This window comes from Schistocerca nitens, chromosome 7, assembly GCF_023898315.1.
Source record: "Schistocerca nitens isolate TAMUIC-IGC-003100 chromosome 7, iqSchNite1.1, whole genome shotgun sequence".
NCBI lineage: Eukaryota > Metazoa > Arthropoda > Insecta > Orthoptera > Acrididae > Schistocerca > Schistocerca nitens.
Window position 1 is genome coordinate 429,470,707 of NC_064620.1, and position 19,735 is coordinate 429,490,441.

At 46.8% G+C, this 19,735-nt stretch overlaps 1 protein-coding gene across 1 annotated transcript in view; it reads right to left on the reverse strand.

Annotated features, from left to right (window-relative positions):
* LOC126195147 (cadherin-23-like) overlaps positions 1-19,735 on the reverse strand; it is a 460,891-nt gene that overhangs the window by 316,113 nt on the left and 125,043 nt on the right. Inside the window, exon 9 of the mRNA XM_049933652.1 lies at positions 4,703-4,980. Coding sequence (XP_049789609.1) covers positions 4,703-4,980 — 278 coding nt within the window. The remainder of the gene's footprint in view (positions 1-4,702; positions 4,981-19,735) is intronic.

Consider the following 19,735-nt stretch of genomic DNA (forward strand, 5'->3'; position numbering starts at 1 on the left):
GACAAAGAATTCTTAACAGTCGGCCAGACACACCGACAACAAAGTAGTCCTACAAGGGTTCCGTTTTTATCGATTTAGGTAATTAAACCTAAAAAGCGATCCGGGTGAACCGGACACCAGGATTAATGAGTGCCAGGCATACGAGTTTCTATGTCACGAACTTTTGTTTAATGGAACCAGTTTTTATCGCCTGTCATATAAACCGTCTCCTTCATTTCGAAGCCACACCACTGGTTCTTCTCTGAACTTTGAACTCTTTAGTCTATAAATGTGGGAGCCATGGATACGAAGTTCCGATAACCCAACTTCTGAATGTTTTGCAGCACAGAACTGAATCAGATTGGAAGTTGCGTTGCGATTTCATTCTCAGCGACAAGTCTGTCTTCTGTAACGAACTCGTCATCTCTTTCCTTGTTGCCTACCGTACGGACGGTTGGAGGTAGACCGCTACGACGCTCACTTTTCATACGCGTTTTTCTAAATTTGAAGCGTTTCACTCGTCCCCTAGCACGCCTGTCGGTCATTCACATATCTCCACACTCACGTCTGAAGTCTGTGGCGGCTTGAGTTTTCCTCTATAGCAAGGAATTCATTGACAGTGCGCTGTTGAAACGAAACATTTATGAGCCGTGTGTACTTCCATCTTTCCACGGCTCGTTTCCTGAGCGCCGTGTGGAGCCAATATTTTTGGTAATCGACAGTGTTTGGGCGCGATCGGGCTCTAGCATCTCGTTGCTGTCTCTTATTGCTTCCCTTCTATTTCGTTATTCCGCGGTTGTTCAGGGTTGGTCTTTTATGAAACTCTTTCGTTTGAACTACCGCCCGTAGTGTACCCACTATCGATTGCGAGTTCTGTCTTTGGTGTACTTAGAAACTGTAGGATAGTAAAACGACCGACTCACATGTTTACTGCAGCAGACTCTTTAGCCTGTACTATTTATAGGCGAGCGCGGTCACGCTGGAGCAGGAGGTCATTGTAGGCAAAACCACCCCTTCCTTCCGCCTTCTCGATTTCTATATCACCATCTATGGCCGTCCTATCACCCTCACCCCCACCCTTAAGTACCTTGGCGTCACCCTCGACCGTCGCCTCTCCTGGACCCCCCATCTCCGGACAATCCAAGCCAAGGCACGCTCCTGGCTCCGTCTCCTCAAGCTCCTTTCTGGCCGTACATGGGGTCTGGACCCCTCCACCATCCTACACACCTATAAATCCCTCATCCGCCCTATCCTCTGCCACGCCCATCCTGCCTGGATCTGCGCCCCTCCTACCTTTTACAAATCCCTTCAAATCCTTGAACGCCATGCTCTCCGTCTCGCCTATCGTATCCCTCTCCTCTCCCCCACGCGGATCCTCTACGATCTTATTCCGTTCCCCCACCTCCTCCTCTTCCTCGAACGGATCCGTATCCTATACACCTCCCATAAACTAGATCCCCGTCACCCGCTTGTCTCTCCCATCCTCCCCCCCCCCCCCGCCTGCTGCCGCGGCTGTACTTCCACGTCCCAGCTGCTCTCCATCTCTCCACTCTCCACACCCTCTCCCAAGGTGGCTTCCGCCAGCTCCCCCTCCCTGATGATGCCCTCCTCTCCTCCATCTACCCCTCCTACCAACTTTGATACTCCCTCCCTCTTCCTGTGTTTGGTCCTATGGCCACCCTCTCTCCCTTCTCTCCTCTTTCCCTCCCTCCTCCCTCTCTCCCCCTCCTCCTCCAGGCTTCGCCTACCCCCTCACCTTCCTTCCTCCCCCAATCCCCTCTGCCCTTGGCGTCTTTGCTCTCCCCTCTCCCTCCCCCACCACCTTCTTCCCCTCATGGCAGGTCCCTGGACTCGCACACGCTAAGTGGACATTCGCACGCCAGAGATCATCGCCATCTGTTTCTCGTGAGTGCGCCATCGTCTTTGTGTTTGGTGTTCTTCGCCATCACGCTCCTTCGTTCACCTGTGCCGTCGAAGTTGTCAGTGTTTGTGCGCCGTACCGACAGTTTTTAGTGTTTTTTTTCGTCGTGAACGGCTTCATGTTCTTTGTTTCTGTGTCTATGGTTTTTTTGCCCACAGCTTTGTGTTGTATCTTCTGTGTCTCCTTTGTATTTTCATTGTACAACTTGAGGCTGAAGAGGAGCGTAACATGCTGCTGCCAGCCCACCTTATGTGAGGTGTTATAAATAGCAATAAAGGAAAAAAAAAAACACGCTGGAGGAGGTTGTCGCGCAGTGGCCTTCGTGTCTGCTCTGGTGACGTCGACATCCTGCCTTCCGCATAGGGGTGTTGTTATCGAACCCGCAATTCTACCCGTGGAGGAACGCCGGCCTGGTTGGGCCCCTCTGTCCGCTCTTCACTGGTTGTCCGCGGGAGGCGGATGGCAGTCTAATCATCGCCTGCGTCACCGAAGGCAAAAAAACAGTAACCATCATGGGGCGGTGGACCCGCCGTTCGGCGAGGGTTTGAGTCCGGGAGCAGTTTGGCTGGGTTGGTGTCTGCCGAGACGACTGGGGACGGCTTACAATTGTGCACAGCAGTCCCGGAAAAACGACGAAGTGCACCGAGGGAAAGGAGAAAAGAAGTTAAGTGTGAATGTTTCAAGTTGATCGTCCTTTGGGATTGAGTTCATCCAGTCGTCTTTCCCGCCTTGTGACCACCACTGTGGCAATCCTCTGTTCTGTTCACTGGTGCAATTCTGACAGTGCAGATTCCTCCACGCATCGTTGCTAACCGGTGTAGTGGTGTATTTTGGTAGTTATTTGTGTACGTTTGCACTTCTATGTTTTGGTAGTTCATCCTCTCGCCCTGTGGTTGCAGAATTTCGGGTGGGGAGTTAGTTCCTTGTCTCCCAAGATCTAGTGCTGTATTACTAAGGTTAATTCTAGTTCAGTCTAGCGTTCTGTTAATCCCTGGGTATATGTGTCCGCCAGACTATTTGCGCTGTATTTATTCTAAGTGAGTTGCACTGACAGTAGTTGGGGGTTAGAGTCCTGTCACGGAGCTGATAAGGGGTCACATTGGTTTCGGCTTGTCAGTTGGAGGGTGTTGGCTTAGAGGTTTGTTAACATTGGCATGTCAGCGTTGTCTAGCGCTACCGGGACCTAAAGAAGAACATTGTGTTGATTAGGGAATGTTGTTACACGTTCTTCTTTTCATTTCGATACCTGTATTTGTGATGGCAACCGCATGAAGTAAGATCTGTTCTGAAGCTATGCTGGATATTGCGCTCTTGGGATTTTTGGTTTTGTTTTGATCCCGACTATTTGGGTGTCAGGAATATGGAACTGTGTTGTTAATGTTTGGCTTGAACAGCGGATACGCGGCTAGTTTAGTAGTGAAGGCGTGCCCGCTAAATTGCTATTGCGTCTCCTCAAAGCGTAATTTTCACCTTACTAAAACCCCCTTGTTAAAAGGGAGGAAGGAAAAAAACCTTTAGAAATACCTTCTATTTGCATTAACTATCTTAGCTGTCGCTTAAGTAAATATCTGCTCAGTGATTAAGCTAATGGGAGAATCTATCCTAAAAGCAACTAGCGCTCTTCTGTTATCGTGGCCCTCGTGCGTATTTTGGTCCGAAAGATTGTATAAACAGGCATACATCCTCCGTATCGAACTTGTTGTTTTTTTTGAGTTATTGTGGATTATTAAAACTGATTATAGTGCAAACTTTTGTATTTTACCAACCGTGATTATAAGTTATTAATGTGATTGGCTGGAATGTAATACGAAAGTTTTAGGACCATAGGTTGTCCTGGTAGAAATTTTGAAGTCATGCTGGGTTGTGAATTCATGTATTTATGTTTTATATTGCAATGAGAATTTAAATGTGGTAAACCCAAGCTTTGTGATTAATAATTAAAGATTTAAAAGTGCGTTCACTTAGCGCTAACTTATGTGTTGTGTTATTATTATTTTTAAAAATTATAATAGGCGTTTTAGTTTCTTAAATTAAAGTCTTTCCAATTCAAAAGTGGTGGCCCTCCCATTTTGGGCAATCGTAAGCATCGAAGCAGGATTTACGTAGTTGGTTTTATGTATTGTATGTTATGAATAAATTATTTATGTGTTAAATCAAGTCTGATATATCAATTCCTTGCCCCCGTCCATACCTTGGTCGTAGTCTTTTAATATTAAATGATCAGACCACCGTTCCAATTTATGTCAACCATTTTGTAAATGTAACTGGTGGCCACGGATGGAAGTTAATGGCGTCACAACGAATCGACACACAGACCAGAGTCTTCAGTTTACGAAAGTGCAGTCGTTTTCACTACACTGCCAAAATGAAAGTGGAAACAAACGGTTGCTCACGACTTTCAGAATCACGCTCGTACCCACGAGGAACCGCGCTGTTATTTTAATAAAAATGGTTCAAATGGCTCTGAGCACTATGGGACTCAACATCTTAGGTCATAAGTCCCCTAGAACTTAGAACTACTTAAACCTAACTAACCTAAGGACATCACACACACCCATGCCCGAGGCAGGATTCGAACCTGCGACCGTAGCAGTCCCGCGGTTCCGGACTGCAGCGCCAGAACCGCTAGACCACCGCGGCCGGCTGTGTTATTTTAATATTCCCTATCATTTTTGCCAATCCAGTTGTTGAGGGTTCTGTACTGACGAATAATCAAAACCGGAACTTTGCGGTACTGTTCTCGAAGATGGCGACTGAGTGAAGAGGTGAAAGCGATTTGCATGTCCGTTAATGAAGACTTACCAGGTCTGGATCTTCGATGGTGATGCCGAAGTCGAAAGTACCAGAGTAGCTTTCGTTGACCGCTGTGCTGAGGCTGGTCGCTGTGATATTAGGTATGTTATCATTGACGTCCTTCACGATCACCACGAGGTCCTGTGTGACCAGCGACGAAGGGTCGTCTGTCTCGTACGCCGTCAGCAGCACCTCGAACGTTTCCTGCTTCAGCTCGTCTCGATTTATCCATCCGATTTCCAGCACTCCGTCCGTCTCTCCAATCGCGAATAAGTCTTGGTATTCAGCTGTGGAAAGCACAAAGACCATCGCTGAGCCACAAATCACAGAATCAGGCAAATTTAATAGCAGTCTCTCGAATTTGTAGTAGTATGTCCAATTTTTACAGACCTATCATTTTTACTAAAATTTAGTTATCCTTTCAATCTACACTACTGGCCATTAAAATTGCTACACCACGAAGATGACGAGCTATAGACGCGAAATTTAACCAACAGGAAGAAGATGCTGTGAAATGCAAATCATTAGCTTTTCAGAGCATTCACACAAGATTGGCGCCGGTGGCGATACCTCCAACGTGCTGACATGAGGAAAGTTTCCAACCGATTTCTCATACACAAACAGCAGTTCACCGGCGTTGCCTGGTGAAACGTTGTTGCGATGCCTCGTGTAAGGAGGAGAAATGCGTACCATCACGTTTCCGACTTTGATAATGGTCGGATTGTAGCCTATCGCGATTGCGGCTTATCGTATCGCGACATTGCTGGTCGCGTCGGTCGAGATCTAATGACTGTTAGCAGAATATGGGATCGGTGGGTAATACGGAACGCCGTGCTGGATCCCAACGGCCTCTTATCACTAGCAGTCGAGATGACAGGCATCTTACCCGCATGGCTGTAACGGATCGTGCAGCCTCGTCTCGATCCCTGAGTCAACAGGTGGGGACGTTTGCAAGGCAAAAACCATCTGCACGAACAGTTGGACGACGTTTGCAGCAGCATGGACTATCAGCTCGGAGACCACAGCTGCGGTTACCCTTGACGCTGCATCACAGACAGGAGCGCCTGCGATGGATTACTCGACGACGAACCTGGGTGCACGAACGGCAAAAAGTCATTTTTTCGGATGAATACAGGTTCTGTTTACAGCATCATGATGGTCGCATCCATGTTTGGCGACATCGCGGTGAACGCACATTGGAAGCGTGTATTCGTCATCACCACAATGGCGTATCACCCGGCGTGATGGTATGGGGTGCCATTGGTTACACGTCTCGGTCACCTCTTGTTCGCATTGACGGCACTTTGAACAGTGGACGTTACATTTCAGATGTTTTACGACCCGTGGCTCTACCCCACATTCGATCCCTGCGAAACCCTACATTTCAGCAGGATAATGCACGACCGGATGTTGCAGGTCCTATACGGGCGTTTCTGGATACAGAGAATGTTCGACTGCTGCCCTGGCCAGCACATTTTCCAGATCTCTCACCAATTGAAAACGTCTGGTCAATGGTGGCCGAGCAACTGGCTCGTCACAATACGCCAGTCACTACTCTTGATGAATTGTGGTTCGTGTTGAAGCTGCATGGGCAGCTGTACCTGTCCACGCCATCATAGCCCTGTTTGACTCAATGCCCAGCCGTATCAAGGCCGTTATTACGGCCAGAGATGGTTGTTCTGGATACTGATTTCTCAGGATCTATGCACCCAAATTGTGTGAAAATGTAATCACATGTCAGTTCTAGTATAATATATTTGTCCAATTCATTTCTTCTTGGTGTAGCAATTTTAATGGCCAGTAGTGTATATAAAAATTCGAATCGAGAACAACTGCCAACGTAAATAACTTAGAAGTACCCGTAGATATCCTCGGTGTAGCGAAGCAGCTTAAAGCAATAATGACTATTTTTTCTGCTCCAGATAGCATACCAACAAGGTTCGTTTCAGAATATGCTGATAAAACAGCCTCATATTTAGCAGTCACATACAACCGGGAGTCTCAAATTCATAGCATATTTGTAGATTCCCAGACGGTTTTGGACGCCGTTCTCGACAAGAGAGAATTCTAATCAAATTGCATGACAATGGAGTATCGCATCAGTTGTGCGACTGAGTTCATGTTTTCTGTCAGAAAGGTCACATTACGTAGTAATTACTATTACAATTGCGAGCAATTTGAATTGAAACGCTCATATAGATTTATTGGCAGACCACTTAGAAGTTGTAACAAATCCACTAAAGAGACTGCCTACATACACTAGTTCGTCCTCTGCCAGGGTACTACTATGCTATGTGGGAATCTTTCCAGATAAGGTGGACGGAGGACATGGAAATAGTTCAAAAGAAGGCAAAACGCGAAGTGGTGGACAGAGTGTCACGGATATGATAACCGATTTGAATGGCAATAGCTAAAACAAAGGCGTTTTTCGTTGCGGTGTGATCTTTTCACGAAATTTCAGTCACAAGCTTTTCTTCAGAATTTTATTGTCGCCAACATACTTAGGGAGACATGATCATCATAATAAAGTAAGAGAAATCTGAGGTCGCACAAGAAGAGTTAAGTGTTCATTTTTCCCAAGCGCTGTTAGAGATTACAACGGTAGAGAAATATGGCTATATCTTCAGCTCTTAACTTGAGAATAGGCTTTTCGTTTGATTAATAGCTCTTTAATCACATTCAGCAGCAACACATTTCTGACACCGGATGTAAACCTGTTGGAAACTGTCAGCAAATACACTCCTGGAAATAAGAACACCGTGAATTCATTGTCCCAGGAAGGGGAAACTTTATTGACACATTCCTGGGGTCAGATACATCACATGATCACACTGACAGAACCACAGGCACATAGACACAGGCAACAGAGCATGCACAATGTCGGCACTAGTACAGTGTATATCCACCTTTCGCAGCAATGCAGGCTGCTATTCTCCCATGGAGACGATCGTAGAGATGCTGGATGTAGTCCTGTGGAACGGCTTGCCATGCCATTTCCACCTGGCGCCTCAGTTGGACCAGCGTTCGTGCTGGACGTGCAGACCGCGTGAGACGACGCTTCATCCAGTCCCAAACATGCTCAATGGGGGACAGATCCGGAGATCTTGCTGGCCAGGGTAGTTGACTTACACCTTCTAGAGCACGTTGGGTGGCACGGGATACATGCGGACGTGCATTGTCCTGTTGGAACAGCAAGTTCCCTTGCCGGTCTAGGAATGGTAGAACGATGGGTTCGATGACGGTTTGGATGTACCGTGCACTATTCAGTGTCCCCTCGACGATCACCAGTGGTGTATGGCCAGTGTAGGAGATCGCTCCCCACACCATGATGCCGGGTGTTGGCCCTGTGTGCCTCGGTCGTATGCGGTCCTGATTGTGGCGCTCACCTGCACGGCGCCAAACACGCATACGACCATCATTGGCACCAAGGCAGAAGCGACTCTCATCGCTGAAGACGACACGTCTCCATTCGTCGCTCCATTCACGCCTGTCGCGACACCACTGGAGGCGGGCTGCACGATGTTGGGGCGTGAGCGGAAGACGGCCTAACGGTGTGCGGGACCGTAGCCCAGCTTCATGGAGACGGTTGCGAATGGTCCTCGCCGATACCCCAGGAGCAACAGTGTCCCTAATTTGCTGGGAAGTGGCGGTGCGGTCCCCTACGGCACTGCGTAGGATCCTACGGTCTTGGCGTGCATCCGTGCGTCGCTGCGGTCCGGTCCCAGGTCGACGGGCACGTGCACCTTCCGCCGACCACTGGCGACAACATCGATGTACTGTGGAGACCCCACGCCCCACGTGTTGAGCAATTCGGCGGTACGTCCACCCGGCCTCCCGCATGCCCACTATACGCCCTCGCTCAAAGTCCGTCAACTGCACATACGGTTCACGTCCACGCTGTCGCGGCATGCTACCAGTGTTAAAGTCTGCGATGGAGCTCCGTATGCCACGGCAAACTGGCTGACACTGACGGCGGCGGTGCACAAATGCTGCGCAGCTAGCGCCATTCGACGGCCAACACCGCGGTTCCTGGTGTGTCCGCTGTGCCGTGCGTGTGATCATTGCTTGTACAGCCCTCTCGCATTGTCCGGAGCAAGTATGGTGGGTCTGACACACCGGTGTCAATGTGTTCTTTTTTCCATTTCCAGGAGTGTATTTCTTTGCGGAATCGCTCGAAGCACCGGGCTCACGCGTTTCTGGATATCCGCAACGACTGCGAATATTTGTGAACAAAAGTGCTTGTCTTTGCTTACGTTCAACTCTTCTGCACTCGTTCTCAAAGACAGCCGCCAATTGTCCGCAAGCGTCCATCGCATTCGTGTCATTGCAAAATGGACCAACGCGTAAACGTAAAATATTTAATCAGATTAGGGAAAATGGTGAGAGAGAATCCTGGTATGCTATTGCAAGTGTATGGTGTTGAAGCAGTGAGTAAAAAAGTGTGCATTTCAGTAGTTTAAACGCTTCAGAGGCCGAAGAAGGGTCGCGTTCGGTTCAACGCGCACAGTCCCAAACAACGTCTAACGACTGCGACAGATGCTTGTGGATGATCGGCGACTGTCTTTGAGAAGGAGAGCGGAAGCATTGAAGATAAGCAATGGCAGTGTAAGAACTATTGTTCGCGAACATTCGCAGACGGTTTAGATATCCAAAAACGCCTGACCACAGTGCTTCGAGTGATTCCACAAGAAGCGTTTGCTGACGATTTCCAACCGTTTTACAGTCGATGTCAGGAGTGTGTTGTAGCTAATGGTGATTTCCTTGAAGAGCAGTAAAGGTATTTTGTTCGTAACTCTTCTATCCTTTATTTTCTGAGACAATTCACCGAACTTTTCAGACGCACCTTCTGGTCTGCATGTTCACCTTCGTTCACAGAATAGTTGGTAAATTTAGCCTGAACGTTGTCCCCTGATGAAGTGGGTCGTCCATTGTTTGTAGTTTCCATACTTGCGAGATCACCTTCTAAGATATTTTAATGTCTAAATCCATCTCCCATTCCAAATTAGTTGCGAGGTACTGTAATCAATATTAGAATGTGTTCAGTGTGCAAACCCGGGGTAGGCGTCATCCCACATATGGAAGAAGTCCTTTCTGATGCCTTGAAGAGCACAAGGTGTAACCAGGTGCAAGTGGTAGCTTATGTCGGTACTAATGCTGTGTGTCGCTTTGGATCGGAAGAGATTCTCTCTGACACTCGGCGGCTATCTGAACTGGTAAAGACTGCCAGCCATACTTCCGAGATGAAGGCAGAGCTCACCATCTGCGACACAGTCGACAGAACCGATTGTGGATCTTCAGTGGAGAGGCGAATAGAGGATCTGAATTAAAGGCTCAGTCGGTTTTGCGATTGAGTAGGCTGCAGATTCCTCTACTTGCGGCATAGGGTGGTGTGGTATCGGGTTATTAGATCAAGGAGTCCATTACATACAGGAGGCGGCTACACAGGTAGCGGTGTCTGTGCGGAGTGGACTCTGCGGTTTTTTGGGTTAAAGAGTCTCGGGAAAAGAACAAAGAGGGCTTCAGTCTCAAAGGATGTAGGTCAAACACAGGTGAACGGTAGGCCTAATAACCGTAAGTATTATAGTTGTAAATTGTTGCTGTGTTGGGAAAAGACCAAGAACTCCAAGCACTAACAGAAAGCACGAAGCTCAAATCGATATAAGTACTGAAAATTGGCTAAGGCCGGAGACAGGGCCAGTCGAACTTTTTACAAAGGACTAACGGTGTTCAGGAATGATAGATTAAATACAGTTGGTCGTAACGTGTTTGTTGCTGTTAGAATTATTTTATCTTGTATAATTGAAGTAAATAATCGCTGTGAATGAACATAGGTATAGGTTATGCTTGACAACCGGAATAAATTAGTAATTGGTTCCTTTTACCGACCCCACGAGCCGGCTGATACAGCTGAAAGACTCTAAGAAGACTTCAGTATCGTCTCAAATAGGTACCTCACATATGCAGTTATAGCTGGTCAATATGTTGTCGAAAATACATGTCCAGAGCCGGTAGTAGGCATAAAACTTCGTGGGTAGCTCACTCGTAAATGGTTGCGAAACCATGTGTGTCCTCTCAGCAACAAATAATCCTGAGTAAATAGCATCATGACGGATACAGGAATATAGTACGTGGCAAATTGGTAAGGAAACGGGAGCGTAAAATTTTCTAAGTTCGAACAGCCGACGTTACTTAATCACACGGAAGTACCAACAGCCGTCAGCCGGGAAGCATAAATATTTCATCACCATTACTGTGCCAGGAAGACAGCAATTACGACACACTTCAGCGAGACTGCGAGCGAGCTCAGCAAAAAATCGTCAGAAGGGTGCAGACCGAACTACCTTCGTAACATCATGTAAGAGACAATAGGTAAGACCCGTGTCGCCTAGAAGGGGTTTGGCTAAGTAGTAAAGACACTGCATCAAATTTTATTAAGTAAATGTAGCGGAACTAAGACCGCAGACGGCTCGAGAAGAGGAGGACCGATTCGGTCATTACGAATGACGTCATAGAGCGTAACCTCACCACCGCAGCTACACTAGGGCACTTGATCATTGGGATCGATGGCGCTCATGTCGTTCGCACTCGGGTCTCTGGTTATGGTACGGTAACACCTTGTGTCTGAGATTCTTTTAGCGCTGGCCTTACACTTGCTGCCTCTCGAGAAGATTTGCGATCCGTAGCCACGGACGATATAGTCCTGCATCCAGTACTGAACTCAGCACAGCAGCCAGCATTGACGGGAAGTCCAGGGGTCTACCAACACGACTCCGGTCCTGGGCGAAAGCTGCCCGAAAAGCCCCCAGCACAAGTCTGACGGCCTGCCGTACCAGTGTACAAGGTTCAGCATTCAGCACGACACCTCGACATCCGACGTCACGGCCCATCTAGTGAGAGAACGCGAGCAGTGGTCGGAGGGATTGAGTACTCCTCTAAACGGCGCGTGAATCAAACACACACGTTACGGTCACCTCCATCTCCAAGCAGGGTTACCGAAGGGGAGTGCCTCACCAGAATTTCATCGACTTCCACTCCGAGCTGATGCAGATGATTTCCCTCCGGATTACATGGCTACCAGCAACGACCTGCATTCTGAGTAATACACAGAATAATCTTGGATACTGTTTTACTGCGTCTAGCGACGTCACACAGGTACTCGATCTGCATGTTGACAAAACAATAGGGGTTTCCAGCCCGGGACTGGTCTATCCCCGCAGATTAGTGACCACAAGGTTGCTGTAGCGAGACACAATACCGTAAAATCCAAATCCTTCGAAAATAAAAATAAAATAGATCTGTTTAAAAAAGACAGATAAAAATTCGCTTGACGCCTTCTTAAGAGGCAGTCTACATTCCTTCCGAACTAACTATGTAACCGTAGTACAGATGTGGCTTGATTTGAGAAAATAATACGGACGACAGTTGAGAGATTTATACCATATAAGTTAATAAGAGACAGAACCGATCGCTCATGGTACACAAAACAGATCAGAACACTGTAGCTAGATAAACGGAAAATGTGTGCCGAATTTAAAAGAACACAAAATCTCAAAGATTGCTGAAGTTTTACAGAAGTTCGAAATTTAATGTGGATTTCAGTGCGAGGTGCTTTTAATGATTTCCGCAACGAAGTTCTATCTCGAAATCTGGCAGAAGTCCCAACGAAATTCTGGTCGTATGTGAAGCACCAGCGGCAAGACGCAATCAATACATTCTCTGCGCGGTAGTGACGGTAATGTTACCGATGACAGTGCCACAAAAGTGGAGTTATTAAGAACAGTTTTCTGATATTCCTTCAGCAAAGAAGACGAAGTAAATATTCCAGAATCACGAACATCTGCCAACTTGTGTAACTTAGAAGAAGACGTCCTCGGTGTAGGGAAGCAACTGAAATCGCTTAATAAAGGCATATCTTCCGTTTCAGATTGTATACAGATCACACTAACACTCAAGAAAAGGAATAGGAGTAACCCGCTGAATTACAGACCCACATCACGAACGTATATTTGCAGTAGGATTTTGGAACACACTCGCTGTTCGAACGTAATGAATTACCTCGAAGAAAACTCTCTATTGACACATAGCGTGGATTCATAAAATATCACTCGCGTGTAATATAACTTGTTCTTTATTACCACGAAATAATGAGTGCTGTCGACAGGGGATATCAAATTGATCTCTTGTTTCCAGATTTCCAAAGGACTCCGGTCTTCGAAACCGATCCTAATCAAACTGCGTGATTAAGGAGTATCGTCCCAGCTGTGCTTACAGCATTCGTCAGGAACGTCACACTTCGGAAGTAATCGACGAAAAGTCGTAGAGTAAACCAGAAGTAATATATGGCGTTGCCGAGGGTAGTGTTATAGGTCCTCTACTATCATCTACAGGGTGTTTCACAATTTATGTTACATATGGTTCAAATGGCTCTGAGCACTACGGGACTTAACTTCTGAGGTCATCAGTCCCCTAGAACTTAAAACTACTTAAACCTAACTAATCTAAGGACATCACACACATCCATGTCCCATGTCCGAGGCAGGATTCGAACCTGCGATCATAGCGGTCGCGCGGTTGCAGACTGTAGCGCCTAGAACCGCACGTCCATTATGTTACATACTCCTCCACTATGTTACATACTCCTAAAGATTGTAGACGGAAATTGGTACTTGTGCATAGGAATACATGTCAGGAAACGTCATTCAGCGACGCTACAGAGCATTTAAGTTACAGGCGCCGGCACCTGTTAACTTATGCGTAAACAGATTGATTCCGTGATGATGTTACGAACTTCCTAAGATGATGGAGATAGACAAATGTACCAATATGAGGTAAGTGTCCCTGTACCGGAAACGAACGGGTTGTAAACGAAAAACGTTCTGAAACGGGTATATATGTACTGGTACTATTGTTGCTAACATTGTAGGGTAGCCGGCCGCTGTGGCCGAACAGTTCTAGGCGCTTCAGTCCGGAACCGCGCGACCGCTACGGTCGCAGGTTCGAATCCTGCCTCGGTCATGGATGTGTGTGATGTCCTTCGGTTAGTTAGGTTTAAGTAGTTCTAAGTTCTAGGGGACTGATGACCTCAGGTGTTAAGTCCCATAGTGCTCAGAGCCATTTGAACCATTATAGTGTAGGTAACTTTCAGAGGTGATAATATAGACCAAAACAAGAATAGATGTCTAGTAAACACGAGCTCTAAAATGAATACTTTAAGAGTTGTGAGCACTTGTTCAAAGAGGAGATGTATTCTACAGTAGCGAAGATGAATAAATGCTCATAGCTCCTCATGTATGCATTTTAGAGCCCATGTTTACTGGACTTTTTTCCTTGTTTTGGTCCATACTACTATATCTGAAAATTGCCTACCCTACAATCTTAGCAATAACAGTACCAGTTCATGTTTTCCACACTGTCAAAGGTATCAGATAGGTTTTCGTTTCTAACTTTCGACTCCTTCGTTTACGGTCCAGGGACCCTTACGCCAAATTGATACATTTATCCTTCTCCACAATCCTAGAAAGTCTGTAACCTCATCACTGTATGTTGTTGTTGTGGTCTTCAGTCCAGAGACTGGTTTGATGCAGCTCTCCATGCTACTCTATCTTGAGCAAGCTTCTTCATCTCCCAGTACCTACTGCAACTTACATCCTTCTGAATCTGTTTAGTGTATTCATCTCTTGGTCTCCCTCTACGATTTGTACCCGCCGTGCTGCCCTCCAATACTAAACTGGTGATCCCTTTATGCCTCAGAATATGTCCTACCAACCGATCCCTTCTTCTAGTCAAGTTGTGCCACAAATTTCTCTTGTCCCCAGTTCTATTCAATACCTCCTCATTAGTTCTGTAGCACCACATTTCGAAAGCTTCTATTCACTTTTTGTCTAAACTACTGATCGTCCACGTTTCACTTCCATACATGGCTACACTCCATATAAATACTTTCAGAAAAGACTTCCTGATTCTTAAATCTATACTCGATGTTAACAGATTTCTCTTCTTCAGAAACGGTTTCTTGCCATTGCCAGTCTACATGTTATATCCTCTCTACTTCGACCATAATCAGTTATTTTGCTCTCCAAATGGCAAAACTCATTTACTACTTTAAGCGTCTCATTTCCTAATTCCCGCAGCATCACCCGACTTAATTCGACTACACTCCATTATCCTTGTTTTGCTTTTGTTGATGTTCGTTTATATTCTCCTTTGAAGACATTGTCCATTCCGTTCAACTGCTCTTCCAGGTCCTTTGCTGTCTCTGACAGAATTACAATGTCATCGGCGAACCACAAAGCTTTTATTTCTTCTCCACGGATTTTAAGTCCTACTCCAAATTTTTCGTTTGTTTCCTTTACTCCTTGCTTAACATACAGATTGAATAACATCGGGGATAGACTACAACCATGTTTCACTCCCTTCCCAACCACTGCTTCCCTTTCATGCCCCTCGACCCTTATAAATGCCATCTGGTTTCTGTACACATTGTAAATAGCCTTTCGCTCCCTGTATTTTACCCCTGACACCTTCAGAATTTGAAAGAGAGTATTCCAGTCAACATTGTCAAAAGCTTACTCTAAGCCTACAAATGCTAGAAGCATAGGTTTGCCTATCCTTAATCTATTTTCTAAGATAAGTCGTAGGGTCAGTATTGCCTCACGTGTTCCAACATTTCTATGGAATCCAAACTGATTTTCCCCGAGGTCGGCTTCTACTAAGTTTTCCATTCGTCTGTAAAGAATTCGTGTTAGTATTTTGCACCCGCGGCTTATTAAACTGATAGTTCGGTAATTTTCACATCTGTCAACACCTGCTTTCCTTGAGATTGGAATTATCGCGGTATATACACACATATTTGTGTGCCGTTACCTATAATGTTGACTCTCTGTAGCGTCTTTGGATGACGTTTCCAGACATGTGTTCCTATGTAAAACTTGATCTACTAAGTCCCCTCTAGAACCTCTAGAAATGTATAATATGAATTATGAAAAACCCTTAAATATAAGTGACGGAGGAGGAGGCGTAGTGATTAGTACGCTGAACTCCCATTCGGGAGGACAACAGCTGAAACCGGCATCTGGCCATCCTGATCTAGGTTTCCGTGATTTCCCTAAATCGTTTCAGGCAGATGCTGGGATGATTCTTTTGAAAGGGTACGTCCGACTTGCTTCCCCATCCTTCCCTAATCCGATGGGACCAATGACCTCGCTGTTTGGTCCCCTCCCCACAATCAACCAACCAACTATTCAAGCAGCCCTCTGAGAATGTTTACAGATGATGCTACCATCAGATTATCAAAAGCAATTGCAAAATGATTCAGACAAGGCATCTGTATGGTGCGAAAAGTGGCTGTTGACACTAAATAATGGAAAAGTGAAGTAATCTACAATACTACTACAAGGAAGCCGCTAAATTACGATTACACGATAAATCACACAAATTTAAGGCTGTGAAGTCAGCTAAATACACTCATGCTCATAAATTACGGATTATGCTAATACATGGTGAAACAACGCTCTGGTGGGCGGTTTGCGGGTTTAAATCACCTCGGGGCATGGCCATGCGGTGCATTTGACCTGCGGTCATCGCACGATGGCGCTGGCAGCAGTCCACATACGCAGTGTTCGTGCATGTCAGACTAGGGTGCAGCGAGTAAGTGTGCAGACGTTTTCAGATGTGCTAATGGTGACTGTGTGTTGAAAATGGCTCAAAGAACACATATTGATGACGTTATTATGGGTAGAATACTAGGGCGACTGGAGGCTGGTCAAACGCAGCAGGTTGTACCACTGGCCCTCCGTGTACCACCAAGTGTGACCTCAAGATTAAGGCAACGATTCCAGCAGACAGGAAACGTGTCCAGGTGCTACATTACGGAACGTCCACAGTGTACAGCACCACAAGAAGACCGATATCTCACCATCAGTGCTCGCAAACGGCCACGGAGTACTGCAGGTAGCCTCGTTCGGCATCTTACTGCAGCCACTGGAACAGTTGTCTCCAGACACACAGTCTACAGACGACTGAACAGAAATGGTTTATTCGCCCGGAGACCTGCAAGGTGCATTCCACTCACCCCTGGTCACAGAAGAGCCCGTAAAGCCTGGTGTCAAGAACACAGTACATGGTTATTGGAACAGTAGTCCCAGGTTATGTTCACGGATGAGTCCAGGTATAGTCTGAACAGTGATTCTCGCCGGGTTTTCATTTGGGGTGGACCAGGAACCAGATACCATCCTCTTAATGTCCTTGAAAGGCACCTGTATGGAGGTTGTGGTTTGATGGTGTGGGGCGGGATTATGATTGGTACACGTACACCCTTGCATGTCTTTGACAGAGGAAATGTAACGGGTCAAGTGTATCGGGACGTCATTTTGCACCCGTACGTCTGCCTTTTCAGGGGTGCAGTGAGTCCCACCTTCCTCCTGGTGGACGATAACGCACGGCCCCACCGAGCTTCCATCGTGGAGGAGTACCTTGAAACAGAACATACCAGGCGAATTGATTGGCCTGCCTGTTCTCCAGACCTAAACCCCATCGAGCACGTCTGGGATGCTCTCTGTCGACGTATCGCTGCACATCTTCAAACCCCTAGGACTCTTCAGGAGCTCCGACAGGCACTGGTGCAAAAATGGGAGGCTATACCCCAGCAGCTGGTCGAGAACCTGATCCAGAGAATGCCAACCCCTAGTGCGGCCTATGTACGTGTGCATGGTGATCAAATCCCATACTGATGTCGGGGTACATGCGCAGGAAACAGTGGCATTCGTAGCACATCTGTTTCGGGGCGGTTTTCTCAACTTATCACCAATACCGTGGACTTACATATCTGTGTCGTGTGCGATCCCTACGTGGCTATGCTATTAGCGCCAGTTCTGTGTAGTGCCACGTTGTGTGGCACCACGTTCTGCAATAATCCTTAATTTATGATCATGAGTGTACTTACGCATTACAATTGCGAATAATTTAAACTGAAACCATCAGATAGATGATGACGTTTTGGGGAAAGAGGGTGGCCTTTTCAGATGGATAACCTTTTATGTTCCATAGGACAGATAACCACTGGCGTGTACGGCATGAAACGTCTGAAAGCAAGGGTCCACGCCAGAGGAGAGCGTTATTCTCTAGGAAATGTTTAGGTGGTATTCCCTGAGTGAGCTCGTCCTTGTGGAAGGCACAGTGGATCAACACAAGTATGCATCTATCCTTCGGGACCATGTCCACACCTGTATGCAGTTGGTCATTCATCGGCACGATGGCATATACCAGAAAGATAACGCAACGTGTCACACAGGTCGCAGTGTACGTGCGTTGTTCGAAGAGCTACAGGGTGAGTTTACCCTAATCACGTGGGCACCAGACTCACTGGGTTTGAACCCAATCGAGAAGCTGTGGAACAACCTCGATCGGTCTACTCCCTCCACGGATCCTCAACCGAGAAACATGGCGCAGCTGGTCGCGGCACAGGAGTCCGCATGGCTCCACATCGCTGTCGGCACCTTTTCGGATCTACTAAATGTCTTCTTGCACGTCTCGCAGATGACTATTCAGACATTTGACAGGTGGTCACATTAAAGTGACTCGACAGTGCATTCGGATGTTATGACGCAGCGGTTGGCCAGACCTCATTCCAAGGACTTTAAGAAAGGCTGTCTAGCCGAAACAGGTATGTGTCAGCGTTGCTATGGGCGTTATAAATAAATTTAAAATTTTCGCCCATCTCAGTTTAGAATGCAGTCTTTGTCCGTACACTTTGTCCTGTGCTCTGTGGTTGCTAGAGAAACGTTCAGAGCCGATCTTAGTTGCATGACGAGCAATATCATCCCGTTCTCTCCGGTTGCTAGGGTGTGTAGACCTCTGCTTCAGCGAGCTACTGTTTCTGTAGTACACTGGAAGTTTGTTGCAATAATTAGTCCATGTACAGGTCAACAGCCTCAATATACACTACTGGCCATTAAAATTGCTACACCAAGAAGAAATGCAGATGATAAACGGGTATTCATTGGACAAATATATACGCCAGTACTACGGTCGCAGGTTCGAATCCTGCCTCGGGCATGGATGTGTGTGATGTCCTTAGGTTAGTTAGGTTTAAGTAGTTCTAAGTTCTAGGGGACTGATGACCACAGATGTTAAGTCCCATAGTGCTCACAGCCATTTGAACCATTTATACGCCAGTATGGCGATGACGAATACACGCTTCCAATGTGCGATGTCACCAAACACGAACGCGGCTATCATGATGCTGTAAACAGGACCTGGATTCATCCGAAAAAATGACGTTTTGCCATTCGTGCACGCAGGTTCGTCGTTGAGTACACCATCGCAGGCGCTCGTGTCTGTGATGCAGCGTCAAGGGTAACCGCAGCCATGGTCTCCGAGCTGATAGTCCATGTTGCGGCAAACGTCGTCCAACTGTTCGTGCAGATGGTTGTTGTCTTGCAAACGTCCCCATTTGTTGACTCAGGGAGCGACACGTGGCTGCACGATCCGTTACAGCCATGCGGATAAGATGCCTGTCATCTCGACTGCTAGTGATACGAGGCCGTTGGGATCCAGCACGGCGTTCCGTTTTACCCTCCTGAACCCACCGATGCCATATTCTGCTAACAGTCACTGGATCTCGACCAACGCGAGCAGCAATGTCGCGATACGATGAACCGCAATCGCGGTAGGCTACAATCCGACCTTTATCAAAGTCGGAAACGTGATGGTACGCATTTCTCCTCCTTACACGAGGCATCACAACAACGTTTCACCAGGCAACGCAGGTCAACTGCTGTTTGTGTATGAGAAATCGGTTGGAAACTTTGCACATGTCAGCATGTTGTAGGTGTCGCCACCGGCGCCAACCTTGCGTGAATGCTCTGAAAAGCTAATCAATTGCATATCACAACATCTTCTTCCTGTTGGTTAAATTTCGCGTCTGTAGCACGTCATCTTCGTGGTGTAGCAATGTTAATGGCCAGTAGTGCATCATCTAAATGACGGAACCATTCTAATGACCGTGTGCCGTCAATTTTATTCCTTTAATGCGCCGAGCACATA